Source organism: Rissa tridactyla, chromosome 5 (assembly GCF_028500815.1).
Source record: "Rissa tridactyla isolate bRisTri1 chromosome 5, bRisTri1.patW.cur.20221130, whole genome shotgun sequence".
In the NCBI taxonomy this organism is placed as follows: domain Eukaryota; kingdom Metazoa; phylum Chordata; class Aves; order Charadriiformes; family Laridae; genus Rissa; species Rissa tridactyla.
In genome coordinates, this window is record NC_071470.1 from 27,943,994 (window position 1) to 27,959,151 (window position 15,158).

At 42.1% G+C, this 15,158-nt stretch overlaps 1 protein-coding gene across 4 annotated transcripts in view; it reads left to right on the top strand.

Annotated features, from left to right (window-relative positions):
• EVC (EvC ciliary complex subunit 1) overlaps nucleotides 1–8,518 on the top strand; it is a 56,961-nt gene extending 48,443 nt beyond the window's left edge. For 2 of the 4 annotated variants that reach the window (XM_054202979.1, XM_054202977.1), the window contains 5 exons: nucleotides 2,724–2,832; nucleotides 4,765–4,891; nucleotides 5,159–5,252; nucleotides 6,447–6,558; nucleotides 7,576–8,518. In XM_054202979.1, the coding sequence (XP_054058954.1) occupies nucleotides 2,724–2,832; nucleotides 4,765–4,891; nucleotides 5,159–5,252; nucleotides 6,447–6,558; nucleotides 7,576–7,657 (524 nt within the window). In that variant the 3' untranslated portion in view covers nucleotides 7,658–8,518. The other 2 variants (XM_054202978.1, XM_054202980.1) reach the window with 2 other exon arrangements.
• Nucleotides 8,519–15,158: the final 6,640 nt, after the last annotated feature.

The window sequence follows — 15,158 nt, forward strand, 5'->3', positions numbered from 1 at the left end:
ACTGTGTGAGCTACCGCATTGTTTCTTAGCTGTCAACCGTGACCCCCTTGCAGGTTGTGAAAGTGCTGAAGAGGTTTATGAACTGCTGGATCTCACATAAAAACAGGCAGTTTCTCCTGGAATTATTTTTAATTGCTCAGTTCCTTCAAGACAGGAGAAAAAAGCAAACCCTGATTATTGATTTCTTTTGTAAACATTCTCCCCTCCCCTGGGTGAAGGCTGTTGGCATTAAATCAAGTTAGCAAGTTAGTAAAATGGCAATATCATCACAGGCTAAGTATTTGAGACACATGGAATGAATGTTTTTTTCTAAAAATAGAGTTAGCAATTTTAAATAGAAATGATTATTTAACCACAGAAAAGACTTTTTGAAGAGGAACAGGCATATCCACTCAAGACTGAGATCCAGAAATGAGTTGGTAGGAAGGATTTGTGAGCCCCAGTAGGAGCTAGATATGCTCAGTGGTTATAAGACAGAACCAATCTGTTATGCACTGCCCTGTTGTGAAACTTGAAGACTTTAATACTGGAAGATGGAGTGCTAGAGTTAGGCAAAAACTGTGCAGCAATTTTTCACAATCTGTATTTTATACATTGGCAGCTTGCAAGGCAGTCGCTTACTTAAGTTTTCACAAAGTCCCTCTAAAGAGTCTCAACTGGTCTCCCAGTTAGGTTGTGAGACCTAGAATACCAGTTCTTAAAACCACAGTCAGCTTTCTGGTAATTGCTCATTTAGATTATTTTTTCTCCTAGAGCTTTGTGTGGATATATTATTTTTTCAGTGTGTTGGTGTTCCATGAACTACAAGGAAGAAAATTACACGTGTCAGAGGAGCATATTTTCTTTTCAACTGAAGAAAAAGAAAATCCTTCTGCTGCCTGAAGGCATGAGTGAGGAAGAGAGTTTTTATGTTGGTAATAAAAGCCAGAGTGTTTTAGATTTGGATGGCCAGAGAGAGACGCAGCTGAAATTCACAGATCAAATGAACTGCTACAGTGAAAAAGTATTGCAAACCTACGTGTGCATGCTGTAGACCGGCTGAGATTTTCAGTATCAACTGCTTCAGCTTTGTTGGTGCTTTTTACATTAGGAGTAAGCACTAGTATCTAATAAGGGACTTTGATGCTTTAGTGCACTTAAGTCCTCTAACCTAAGTCCAAATTTGTGATGCAGAACCCCACTCCTTTCTCATTTCAGCTGCTGTGTTTGCCCCAAAAGCACTTAGATTTCTCTCTGTGATTCTTAGCAGCCTGGAGCTCTGCTCTGGGACACAGCCAGGACACTCTAAGCCCTGACAGCCAGCCAGCTACTTTCCGTCCAAGCTCAAGCCTGGAGGCAGAACATATATGTTTCTTCCTTTTCAGAAGGGGCTGATCTGTTAGGTGATCTCCAAGCATGATTACCACACTGAGAGTGTGATCCTCCTCACCAAGTTTCATAACTCCTTTCTCTAAAACACAAGATAGAAAAAAAAAAGTTGCCAATAGAGCCACCTACTCTGTGATAGCCCTGGCGTTAGAATGGCCACGTAGGAAATGTCTTATGTACTTCATTGAGTGATAGCTAAATAGGGGTAAGGACCATAATGCTGAGCTTCTCTCTGCCAGTGACCATGCTTAATGTCAGGCTAGAGGATTTTGCTTCTTTGGGCATCCCTTGGCCTAGTAAATCTGAATTTATGGTCTGTCTGGCGCAGCCACAGGAAAAAAGGTGGAGAGTACCTCCCCCTGCACAGCCAGCCCAGCCCAGCCTAGCCTAGAGTACATTCAGTAACTGGTCCTTGATGGTGCTGTTGGTAGGAGAAGTGCCTGTCAGCCTCTTGGAGCATTCAGAAAAAGTCGTCAAATGTTATGTACCCTAATTTGTTGCATACCCATTTATCTCCCTCCTTCTGTGTTTTATTTAAAAGCAGTGGTGCAAGGAAACCTACATGTCCTATCTGTCAGACATGCCCTGAGCCTTGCTGCTGGGCAGGACTTCAGGGGCAGGAGGCAGGAGCCTGATCAGCAGATAAACACCAAGTTACTCACAGAGTGTAAGCCAAAGTACCCAGAATACTTCGCCATCAAATGAGGGGACATCTAGTGAAGTTAGGCATTAGATTGGATATTAGGAAACATTTTTTCACTGAAAGGGTTATTAAACATTGGAATAGGCTGCCCAGGGAGGTGGTGGATTCATCATCCCTGGAGGTGTTTAAAAAAAGGGTAGATGTGGTACTTAGGGACATGGTTTAGAAGTGGTTTTTGTCAGGGTAGGTTAATGGTTGGACTTGATGATCTTAAAGGTCCCTTCCAACCTCAGCACTTCTATGATTCTATGATTCCCAGGAGTGAGTGGCTTCCGAGTGGAGGTTTTCTTTTTATTGCATTTTTTGCGTAGGTGTTACGGTTCTTGCTTAGGGCATCAAGGTCTTTTAGTAGAATTTCTGCTTTGAATTCCATGTTAATCAGTTATCCTAGTGGGAGAAATATATAAGAATAGGAATTCAGTGATATTACTATCTCAGCTAAATGATGCACAAACTATTGTCTGTGCAACAGATCACAGTGGCAGAGCAAGAGTGTGTAAGAAGTACTTGATATCCCTAAGAAGCAGTAACTTTGGAAAGACTACCTAGAACAGGGATTGATTTGTACTGATGCAAAACATAAATCGTAAGGTTGCCACAACTCAGAGTTTGTAATTTTGAGCAGAAGATTTTACAAAAAACATTATTTCAGCAGAAAGAGGTGAAAGGAACAGACTTAAGAAGAAACAAGAGATTGAATTGACATTGAAAGAAAAAGAGACCAAAGGCCTCCTGAACCTATCATCCACAGTCCATCAAAGGTAAAAGCAGGCAGCGGCACTGCTGACTGTTTAAATGTTCTGAGTGTTTGCAGATCTACATAAATGTCTAGCTGAATAAACTTCTCGGGTTTGCATTTTGTATTTGTCTTTGATGGAAAAGAAATATCTGTTGCCAAATTATGTCTTCTCTTTGATCTCAGAGAATTACTTTCTTATTAAATAAACTTTTTGATGCTCATTAATTACAGACGGAAGAACTATACATAGTTTGAAAAGAGAGAATGAAAAACGATGCCAAAGCATATGCCAAATTATAAAAGAAATTAGACATAAATGTAGGATGGGAACCAATGCTGTCTAATTCATTACATCCCATCTTTTCTGCTTTGAACATCAAAAGTGTTTGCTAGTTTGCTGTTGAGTAAACATATCCCATAATGAGGAGAAAATGTTTGAAGCATAAATGATAACTCAAAATGGCAAGAAGATTTCAGTGAATGCCTTGGACAATCAAGATTACTTGCACTAAATTTAGAGTGGGATCCCTCAAATGTTAATTGAATAAAAATTATATTTAATTCATTACTGACTTTATGAAACTTACAGTCCAGAAAAAAGCATTGCAATTCCAAAATAATAAGTTGTCATAAAAAGCTGTATGATTTGGTATGCACATGATACATTTTTATAATCATTTTATTTCTTTACTCTTGGTTTGTGATCCAGAACAACACAGCATCTGTCATTTTGACATTGTAAAGAGGCTAATTCTTTTTTTAGACATTCTGTTACTTCTAAATTGAAAGAAATCATTGCCCACTTTCTGTTTTTCATCCTTGTTTGAATTAGTATAGAAATGGATTCATGTAATAAAAGGCTTCATAAACGATCTTTTAGTTATTCATTATCAATATAAATTCACTTCTAGCTGTTGTCTCAGTTTTTTTCTCCCATAATCTATTCTAGTGTCTTAAAACAATATACAATCAAATTGGCCTTCATGCAAACAGAAATGTGATATTGAAGAATTTAACTATTCAATATCTAAGCTGGTTTCATAGCCATTAGTAGTCAGACCCATTTTCCTGTTGTCATTATGATTTCTTTTACGATCAAGTCCCAGTCCTGCGTAAATTAATGACAAAATTACCATTAATTTGTCTAACTCCTATTAAACTCAACAGAGATTGTTTTATTTCCCTTTGCTTGTTGTGCAAGGTTATGAGCGTGAGTTCAAAAAGCAAATTTTGAAAGCTAACCTTCTGTAAGCATTGACCATTACAGCAGGAACTTCATTTTGTGTAGGTGTCAGAAACAATTTTTGTTATCTCATTCCCTGAGGAGTGTGATGGGTGATTGACAGCATTGCTTCAAGGTAGATCAGGCAAGAGAACAGAAGAAATACAGATTCAGCGAAGTTGCAGACATTCAGGTTCTACTATATCAGTATTAATCTTCAACCAGCAAAATAAAACAAGCGAAGAATATAGTAGTCAATGCTCCCAGTTGCCAAGTTTTGAATTACCATGTTTCTGGCTCAGTCCCCATCTGGTACTGAAGAGCCCTGAATGAAATGCCTAATTCTTAATCCCTTATCCTCACACCTGATCTTCCAACAGCTTGTCTCTTTGGCAAGCAGAGTGTAAAGCTGACTTCAGAAACATACAAAGGTTTTGAAAGCAGACTTCAACGTTAGAGCTGAACTCCAACTTCCAAAGTCCAACCCAAACTCCTGCTGCAATTCCTACCTCTGAAAGGAGCTTGTATCCCATGGGGAGCCAAGGCAGGTTATTAAAACAAGTAAATCTGTCTAAAAATCTACCGCAAAATGTTTTGTCCCAGCAGAAGCCGGATGGCACAATATTGTTAGTGAGCCTTTCTGTCTACAAAATCTTCTAAATGCACTTTGCCAGGATTGTGTTCACACCTTGAACTGAACAACATCAGTACTTTTAAATTTCTCTTGATCAGGATGGTGCTGCAGCAAAAGAAGGTTTTGGCTCAGTTTGAACTGCAGCAGCAAATTCGTCTGGAGTCTCTGAAACAGAAGCTGCTGGGATTGCATCACCTAGAAACAGAGCTGGAGAATCAGCTACGGGTAAATCAGGGTAAAATGACTTACGGATCTGAAGCAGTCCATGGCAAAACATTGGACAGGTTGTAAGGGTCTCTTTGCTGTCCTAGTTGAAATCAGTGCTATGGTTCACCACTACCTTGTAGGAAGTGCTTCCCTGATGCTAGCCATATTGTTTCCTGTGTTTCTGCAATGACATACACCTTTTTTTGTCACGCCACATATAGAATAACATAACCCAGAACCATGCTGTGTTGTGTTAACTTACTTCTCGTTTATCATTGTGCTCAGGAGGCAGAGCAGGACTTTGTGAGCGAGTTGGCTCTGCTGGCCCGAGTTCCAGTGGCTGTGAAGAGGAAGCCTTCCAAAAGGAGCAAGCCAGCAGGTTGGTACAATCCTGAAATGTTTAAAAAAACCCACATCATTCCACATATCAGTGCATGTTTTGCAATGTAACACAATGGAGTTTCAGGTGAGATTTTTTGTCAGTGCCATTTCCCTCACAGGGATGTAGAAAAGTAAGGCAGCCTTCCAAGGTCACCCAGCTCGCCAGTAGCACAGCCACAAGTGTGTCACCATTCCTCACTCCAGTGCAGTCCTTTAGCCAATAGATTGTGTTATGTCCACTGAGGTAAGGCTTTGCCTTGCTCAAACCGGAATTATTTTTCATGTCTTTCTTGTGTTCTTTAGGAACGATTCTGCTCACCTCAATCACTAAGTTTTTGGGAGGACAGCAGAGCTGAATCACTAGCGTTCATTCTCCTGTTAGAATGGAAGAATTGCCTTCCCACACACATGCTCAAAAGGAAAATCTTACCGAATCAAGAAACTTGAAATATTGATATGAACTTACTGCAGTTTTAACAAATTAGACTAGCTGATTATTCATTCAAGAGATATTTAGGGACAAATTGTCAGAATAGCAATTGTATTTCCTGATACACATTTGGGATCAGGATTGGAGCATACAAATTCTCCTCCTTTGAGCCATGCAACCCTGCTGTCGTTATCAGAATGAAAAGTTTGGCATTACATTTGAAAGGTGCTGAAATGGAAAAGCAGCGCACTCACCTGGACAATTTTGAAGTCTCTCTCCCCAGACAGTTGTTTCTCAAGGGTGCAGAGCTGTTTACCCTGGTAGGCACCGTGACCCCAGGGACACATGTGGAGGCTTAGCTCAGGGCCCTAAAAACATCAACTTTTAAACATCAAATTGGTTTAATTCAAATCATATAAAATTATGAATTGGCTTTTCTTGTTTGCTGGTAGTAAAAAGCCATTTTCAATTTCTTGCTAAGAAAATGTATGATAGGGCTTTCAGTTGTTGCACCTCACAGAAACTTACTTCAGTGTTCAGCAAGTGTGAAAGTTCAAGGTCTGCTCTGTGAGAGCTAACCAATAGTAAAAACCCAATGTGCTAGACTAATGTAAAATGGAATTATTTCCTTGGAATAATAACATGTATGTATGAAGTGTTAGAGTGTATTTTTTTGCTTTAGGTTAATCAAAAGCAAACAAGCTATACTATATGTGATTCTTTTTTTTTTTTTTTTTAATCCACATGCATTTGGTAATTCAGGGGAAAAAACAAACTCAAAAAGAAAGACCTTTCAGTCACCAGAATCAGCAGACAAAGATGATTCTCATGAAAAGACTCAAGAGCCCCCTGGACTGACTTCTGGCTTATGCAGGTACAGTAGAGGCTAAAAAAATGGTGTGTGAAAAAATATTTATAAAAAGCAGTACAAAATCTACTTAATACGCATGTATGTCAATCAAATCCAAAATATAATGCCTACACTAGCTGAGCTTCTTCCTTAATAGTTACTTCTCACATGTACTTGACCTTTTTTTTCACCATACTCTGTTTTAAATTTAGGAAAATCGTCTGAGTTTGCTTGTCTGTGCTGCTATGTATTTTATAAATAACTTTGATTTTTGGTAGAGAAATGAGAAATACTGTTTCCAAATTTCCTTTGATGAGGTTTTTTAAAACCTGAGTCACAGACAGCATAAATCAGCAGGGACAAGTGAATCCAGTGGAACTTGGCTGACATGTAGCAACCAAAATATGGTCTGTGGTATTTAGGCTTTCAACTTCCACCTTTATTTCAGGAACAAAGGCAAGCGCCAGTCTTTGGCTGATGAGGGTAGCAGCTCTAACAATGATTTTCTTGATAGATGTTTCAGTTGGCTTATGCTGGGGTGCTAACTAGAGGAGAAGAAATGGCTACAAACCTGAAAGATGCCAGCTGATTACTACGGGCAGATCAAACCAGCCAGCTGGTCGCTGGGGCTTGATATATTGAGCAGAGAAAATCCTGTTGACAGGCAAAGCAAACAGTTGGTTCTCAGGAGCCACAGGCCTTTGGGGAAAAGTATTTATCCCCTGAGTGACCTCAGTCTGGGACTGACTTCAGGAGATGGCTCCTTTCCCTGATGGCATCAACCCTTTTCACACACTCCTTTCCCACAGCCAACAAGGGATACGTGTGTAGGGAACAGGGACCCAACAAAGGAACGTTTATCTTTATGCAACTTTGTTTTGGCGGCCTCAACAGAGGCAGCTGAAACCAGCGAGTGCAGAAGTTGTAATTATATTGCAAGCGCCTTTCTTCTTTTATCAAAATTAATTCAGCTTAAATGAGAATTGTAGCATTTGAAAAACTCGGTCTACAATTTTGTTTTATTTTTCTTGTATATTTCAGAGACAGGTTACAGAGTCCACATGAAGGGGAGACTGAACCAAGGAAAAACTCAAAGACGCTAAAAAAAAGAGACAACAGGTAGCAAAAGCATTTGTACGAGCTGTCAGAACACAGAGTACCAAAGCATTCTTCTGGGGAATCTCAGCAGCTATAAATACTTACTGAGCTGCTTTACAGAGGAACAACGAAGAACATCAATAATAACCGAGAAATCTGCTTTAGCTACAGACCAAGAATCAATCCTGACTTCCTTTAGCTGTTCATAAAACATTCCCACTGGGTTTTGGTAAGGCAGAACAAAGAAATGTTTAATGTAAGGTCTTACAGATTGCTTGGGGAATGTGGAGGGCAGATAGTTTTAGATCAGGAATATGCCTGAGGAAAGGGTGCTTGTAAGAGAACAGATCCACACTAGGCCGGTTGCCCAGGTCAGTGTGTCTCAGTCAGGTTTCATTACAATAGTGATGTACTATTTGCTTTTGAGCCCTAAATGTGGTAGATCGGGTCTTAATGTTTTTTGATTGCAGCTTTGGACTAACAAAAATAGATAGAAATGTAAAGAATACTTAAACAGACTTCAGATGGTATTGATACATCCAAAGATTACATTTGGTCTTTCTTTTGTTATATTTTAGTGCTTCCAAGTCTATGTATGCTTTTTTAGATTTGTACAAAGTTTTTTGTAAATTTATTTCTCTGCGTTTGTCTCATATTTCAAATTATTATTTTTAGGAAGAATGAGACAAAACCGGTTTACTGTTTCATTTTTTTATACTTCAGTTTCTAGTCTTCTTCCTTAAGTACACTCTTTTGTTTCTAACATACTTGGTTATGCTCATTACGTTTCTTGTGGGAATTCTTCTTGTTATGCAAAGCAGCTACTTCTTGCTGGCTGTACAGAGCACCTGTATTGTGTAATAAATTTCCCCACTAAGCAACCTTACAGTTTCTGTGAAATGAAAATTTTCTGTCTTTTTAAAATGCACATAGGTTTTGCTAACTAAAAGTCTGTCCTTTGACATATAATGGAAAATACTGCATCAGTTATGCAGTTTACCTCAGATGAAAGTGACTTTGCCAGGCATGTTAAAGGGCCAATTTTCACCTCAATCATTTTAAAATACCTTTTTTTTTCTAAACTGTAGCAGTTCAAGTGTTTGATTCTGGTATTTCAGCAATTGGTCTCTATGGTCTCTCTACCTTCCTTATCTAGACACTTTAGTTGCTGCTTTTTGGGCTTCTTTTATAAATGGATACAGCCTGTTCAGCTCTGAACATCTTAATTCTGCAGTTCACTATATAGATAGCAAGAAGGAAGCTTTTACTATTAGAGTTTATGATGTTTTAAACCATGCAGCGCAGCAGCGGCTCCCATCCCAGTTAGGGTGCAGCATAATCATCTGTGCAGGATCTGTAATTACCTGAGTAGGGTCTCTAATCACCCGAGCGGGGTCTCTAATTACCCAAGCCCAGTCTCTTGTCACCTGAGCGGGGTCTCCTTGGTTGCACTGTGACTCCTTTGGCCAGGCAGGACTGAAATGGCTTTTTCTCTCCCTTAGAAAACATGGAAAGGTTCAGCTTATTCCAAAAGCAGGGTAGCAGTGCCCTCTCCTGGGCAGCTAGCAGGGTTTTCATCCCCTTGCTGGTGGAGGCAGGGGCAGGGAGCACCAGGAAGGAGCCAGAGAGGGTGCCAGGTCCCGCCAAGTCCCCACTGCCCCCGGCCGCAGGTGCAGGCACATCCCTGCTCCGTCTGCCCGACGTCCCTGCACTGGAGCCTCTACAGACAGGCGTTTCTTCTCTTCTCCCACAAAGTCACATTAGCTTCCTGGCAAAACACCCGCTGCTCTTGCCCCTGTTACCGACTTACCAGTCTCCTTGAGTTATTCCATGGATTCGCTGTCTCTTTGAAGTCATGTGCAGATTTCCTGCTTGTCCTGGCACTTACTTAATATCACTCCCTGTCAGTGATGCAAATATTGAACAAGAAAGGGTTTTATCAGATGAAGAAACAAGTGTAGCAAAGTCCAAGTTAAGCTCACAACAGTTGCTCTTCAGTTAAGCACAGTTCAAATTTTATGCTGTTATGTTGTTTTAACCATAGTAACAGTCAGTATGTGCATCCTGATGCTGAAGATCTCCCTCCCATCTCCTGTCATAATCATTGCAGAGTGATTATTTTTTTTCTACCTCTGGCCCTTCAGTTAATTTTAAATCCATGCGACTGTTTATTTTAAAGCCAACACAGAACAGTACCGAGCGCAAGATTTTTTTTGTGATGCCGTGAAATACTTTATCACCAGCCAAACAGCCACAACTCATTGCAACAGTCACAAATTTCAGCACAGAAGGTCCAATTACTCATCAAGAAGAAAAGATTCTCAACACGAAGTGGGTGAATCATTGGAGCAGGTAGTTCAGAGAGGGCGCAGAATATCCATCCTCGGAGAGTTTCAGCACTCAGCCAGACAAGGTCCTGATCAGCCTAACTTTGAAGTTAGCCTTCCTTTGAGTAGGAGGCTGGACGCCAGGTGATACCTTTTCCAACCTAAATCTGTCCGTGATTCTAATATTCCTTCCTACTGATGTTACTGAAATGTTTGGGGTGTGTGTGTCATTTCCCCCACCGCCACCCCCCTTGTACCTTCCCCGAGTTTTAAGGGATGGTAGAAATTGCTTGCGAGCCAGGGATTGTGCCGAGAGTGTCCCTGGGAGATAAACTGCTAAGCAGCTTTGCCAGCTGAGAGCAGTCTCCAGCATAGTGGATGTCAGATAGGGGAAAATGGAGATACCTAGGTGGCAATCACAGCTCAAAACACTTGCTTTATAATGTAAATCTATAAAGCATTCTCTCTTTAGCTTAGTCTGAAGAGGCTCACAAGGAGCTTTGATGATACTGTGTAGGTACGTATCAAAAACACTTGCTGCAGAAATTTAGGAAAAAAATGCCATGCTTTTTTTCTCCTTTTTTAACATCAAGGGTAACAACTATTGCAACATTTCCTGATTGTGTTGTCTCATTCACAGCTCTGTGACAAGGGGTTAGCTGAAACAAATTCTAGGCAAACTCTAGGTGTTACAGTTGTTGAGTGCATTGTTTGTCATGAAAGAATAATAATAGCCCACCTCAATGGTCTCTCTGCTGTAGAAAAATGTGAAAAGCCTTGCCATGCAGAATTCTTGCTGAAAGGCAGCCTGGATCACACTGAAGAGGTGTGCGACTTCGAAGACTTGTACTTGGGACTTTCAGGCTGGTGCCAGCTCCTGTGCAATACGGGCATTTTCATTCCTGACAAAAACATGCGCTCCTAAGTATAAGTCAAACAAAAAGGTCTTTTGATCCAGCCTGTGCACACCATAACCCAGTACCCAGGCAAGCACCAGGTTGGCACTTTCACTCACTCCGACATGGCATCTAGAGCAGTCTTTGGGAGCCATTCTGACATCCAGAGTTCCTTACATACAACAACTTTTGGGTTGTGTTTCTTCCGTCTGAACAAATGCATCTTCCATGTGTTCAGCAGAGACTTACGAAGGGCTTAGTGTGCAGCTGCCCAGCCTGCCCCGTGCTCTCTGGGAACTGCCTCTGCACTGGGAGGGCTCCTGGTCTCAGCACCCCCACAGCTGTGGCCACTGGTGCACTGCAGAGCATCAGGAGAGGGGACAAGGATCTGGACCCTGCCAGCTGAAGGCGGAATCACAGAATGATAGGGGTTGGAAGGGACCTCTGGAGATCATCCCATCCAGCCCCTCTGCCAGAGCAGGTTCACCTTGAGCAGGTTGCACAGGAACATGTCCAGGTGGGTTTTGAATGCCTCCAGAAACAGAGACTCCACCACCTCTCTGGGCAGCCTGTTCTAGTGCTCTGCCACCCTCAAAGTAAAGAAGTTCCTCCTCATGTTTAGGTGGAACTTCCTATGTTCAAGTTCGTGTCCATTAGCCCTTGTCCTGTCCCCGGGCACCACTGAAAAGAGCCTGGCCCCATCCTCCTGACACCCACCCTTTAGGTATTTATAAGCATTTGTAACGTCCCCCCTCAGTCGTCTTTTTTTCCAGACCGAAAAGACCCAATTCCCTCAGCCTTTCTTCACAAGAGAGGTGTTCCAGTCCCCTAATCATCTTGGTAGCCCTTTGCTGCACCCTCTCCAGCAGTTCCCTGTCCTTCTTGAACCGGGGAGCCCAGAACTGGACACAGTACTCCAGGTGTGGCCTCACCAAGGCAGAGTAGAGGGGGAGGATGACCTCCCTCGACCTGCTGGCTGCACTCTTCTTGATGCACCCCAGGATGCCATTGGCCTTTTTGGCCACGAGGGCACATTGCTGGCTCATGGTCATCCTGTTGTCCCCCAGGACTCCCAGGTCTCTTTCAGCTGAGCTGCTCTCCAGCAGGTCAGCCCCCAACCTGTACTGGTGCATGGGGTTATTCCTCCCCAGGTGCAGCACCCTACACTTGCCCTTATTGAATTTCATAAGGTTCCTCTTTGCCCAACTCTCCAGCCTGTCCAGGTCTCTCTGTATGGTGGCACAGCCTTCTGGCGTGTCAGCCACCCCCCCTAGCTTTGTGTCATCAGCAAACTTGCTGAGGGTGCACTCTGCCCCTCATCGGGGTCATTGAAGAATGAAGAGGACTGGACCCAGTACTGACCCCTGGGGATCACCACTCATCATTGACCTCCAACTAGACTCTGTGCCCCTAATCACGCCCTTGTGAGCTCTTTCAGCCAGTTTTCAATCCGCCCCATACCAAGACTTTCCAAAAGAACCATTGGAGTCACTGACGTACTTGCAGGTTGGTTTACTTCCAGTTGTGAGGAAGAAGCTGCTAAGCTTAAAGCTTTTTAAAGCATGTCTGACTATATATGGCTATACATTTCAAGACAGCCTTCCATGTACATCTCACTGTGCTAGAAAAATTATAGAATATGAAGTTGGCTGGGGGGTGGGGAAGCAGAGGTGATGTGCTGAGACCTAACTACTTTACCCATATCACTGCAAATACTTAATGAGTTAAATGATAAAGAAACAGTATCTCAAACTCTGTATTTTTACTGTGTTATAGAGCTCTTCCACATTATTTTTTTTAATTGAATACCTCTCACTATTGTTACTGAAACACACCTGGAAAGCATGTGCAACGTTCACCAAAATCATAGTGGAAAACTATCCTTATAACTGTTTGTTCAAATGACTGAGATTTAATACTGGCCAGGCCTACATGGCAGGAATTAACTGATGCCAGGTAAACTAGTTTGACGGTGATGGCAGAGCCAAAAGTTTTGTCATAAATGCCAAGATTTTACATGGGTTTAAAAGCACCTTAGCAAATTAAGTCATGGCAGGAAATTCCACTGACAGCTACGGAGTACAAAGATGATGCTGCTTCTCAAGAAAATTCAAGGCACTGGAAGTGAGGGAAACACTCAGAGGAATATTAGCATTGTACGTTTGCTCTTCTGGTCTCCCTTAAGCTCATGTTGTTGGCTACTGGAACCCAAAGAACATGGTTATCTGATCTGGTCCAGTCTGCATTTTTAGTTCTTAAGGATGAAGATCGGCATATTGCCAAGAGAAAAATTTAATGGCTGGGACAGCTGTCAGTTTTGATGGCATCATAATTAACAGGCTTTGCTACAAACACTAAAATTCAAACATGTAACTGCATTGGTCTGTAGCAGGCAAACACAAGAGAAACTGGTCCAAACTATCACTCGGGAAACAATCTGTGGATCCAGCTTTCCCTTCCACATCACTTGATTCACAAAGATAGTCCTTAGACTGGTCACAGGGACTAATTTTAAGGGGTCTGCAAATGGCAATAGGGAAGAGCCAGTTTTACATCACTAGGACTATATAAAGTATTAAAAGGTCATAGCCCTGCTGCAAATTTTTAGGTGTTTGATGATTCAAAAACCCATGAAAGCTTTCTACTGTAGTTGAGATTTCAACAACTTGTTGTAGTTGAGATAACAGCAGCTTCCCAACCTCAAGTTCACAAAGTGAATGTTGCCCAGCTTAGTGCTCCTACAAGGGAGCAAGCTCAAGTATATAGTTTCCTATTCTGCAGATGTATTCATCATCACCAGCTAATCCACATTTTATTTACTGTTATTGTTTTATTTTTTTTAAGGACAGGTTAGGTGAAATAGACCTCCAAGTGGTAAGAGAAACACCACTTACCTCGCTTGGGTTAAACCCCCCGATTAGCAATGGCACATGCCAGCTCTCTGATGGTATATCACAGTAACCGTCCAAGGGAGGCATCCTTCACCTCACCTGGTGACCACGCAGTAAGGTACCTGTGTTCCAAAAAAATGATGTTTGAATCACATCTAGGTAGTATTGCTTGTCCAGAGTGGAGAAACCCAGGCACAGGACAGGATCCACAGGCTTCCTGCAGGCTGTCCCTCAGCAGCGGCATGGGAGCAGCAGTCGGGCTGCGGGGGCTTATGAACATCATGGGCACGCTAGCGCATTTCTCCTCGGAGAAATCATAGCAGAGTTACGTTGACCTGACAAGCAGAGTCTTGTTCGCACAGAAGCACTGAACCATGAAGTGCCTCCCAAACACACCGCACTTCACTGTGGAAAAATAAATGCATGTTAACAGTGGATCTTGACTAGCTTGTAGGCAAAGAGTTCTTCTGTTTAGGATGTCGTTTAGCATGTAGGAAAAGTGGAATCTCTCAATACTAGTTAGACAACAATCATTTCTGTCACCTCAAGCGTGACAAGCCTCATAGATCAAGTAGCTGTTTTATTCAGAGCTGAACAACCATTGCTACTTGCACAAACACGCGAGAAAAACCCTAAGGAAACGGTAAGCAGCAGTTCCAAAATTTCCACACTTATGTCAAATTTGCCACATAGTTTCACGAGCCACCTGTATTTCTGTTGTCAGGGTTAGATTACCAGAACTGTTGCTGGCTCTATCAACACTCACAGCAAATGGGTTGGAATAGGACAGTGGAGATGGAGATTTGGCTTTTCAGGATCGCCTTACCTGCTAGGCTGTGCGTTATTGCAGGGCAGCTTGTCCTCAGGCTTCTCTGCTAGTGCTATTTCACTTCATATAAAATACCTGAACCACCAAGTGAGCAAGCAAGCCTAGGGACGAGGGCACTCTCCAGGCAATAGGAAACATGAATTTGAATGCTTAGCAGAAGGGATTGTTCATTAAAAGCTTTATTTTTCTCTTATTTTGGGAGCAATCAGTTCAGTTCACTGCAGGATGAATTGCAGTGTTTCTTCACTGGTTCAGGTCAAAGCCAAAGCCAAAAGCAAAGCTGGCTATTCTGACCAGCTCTGCTACCAGGTTTTTAGGGCAAGCTGACAAAAATGGAATTTTCCAGGGTAGGAGTTCCTTTCCCGGGCAAGTTGGAGGTGACAGCATACCAACTTCAGAATAAGATGACAGGCCTCAGGTAGGCTACTTTCCAAAACCTTTATGTTGTACATGCACCTGCGTCAACACAATGTATTGCTGCGTGAAAGGATGGACCAGTGATAAGTCGGCAAGCATCCCAGCTAGATAAAACCATTCCACAGGCACCACGCTGCTACAAGCCTTTTCCTGGAGCAGCTTTGAA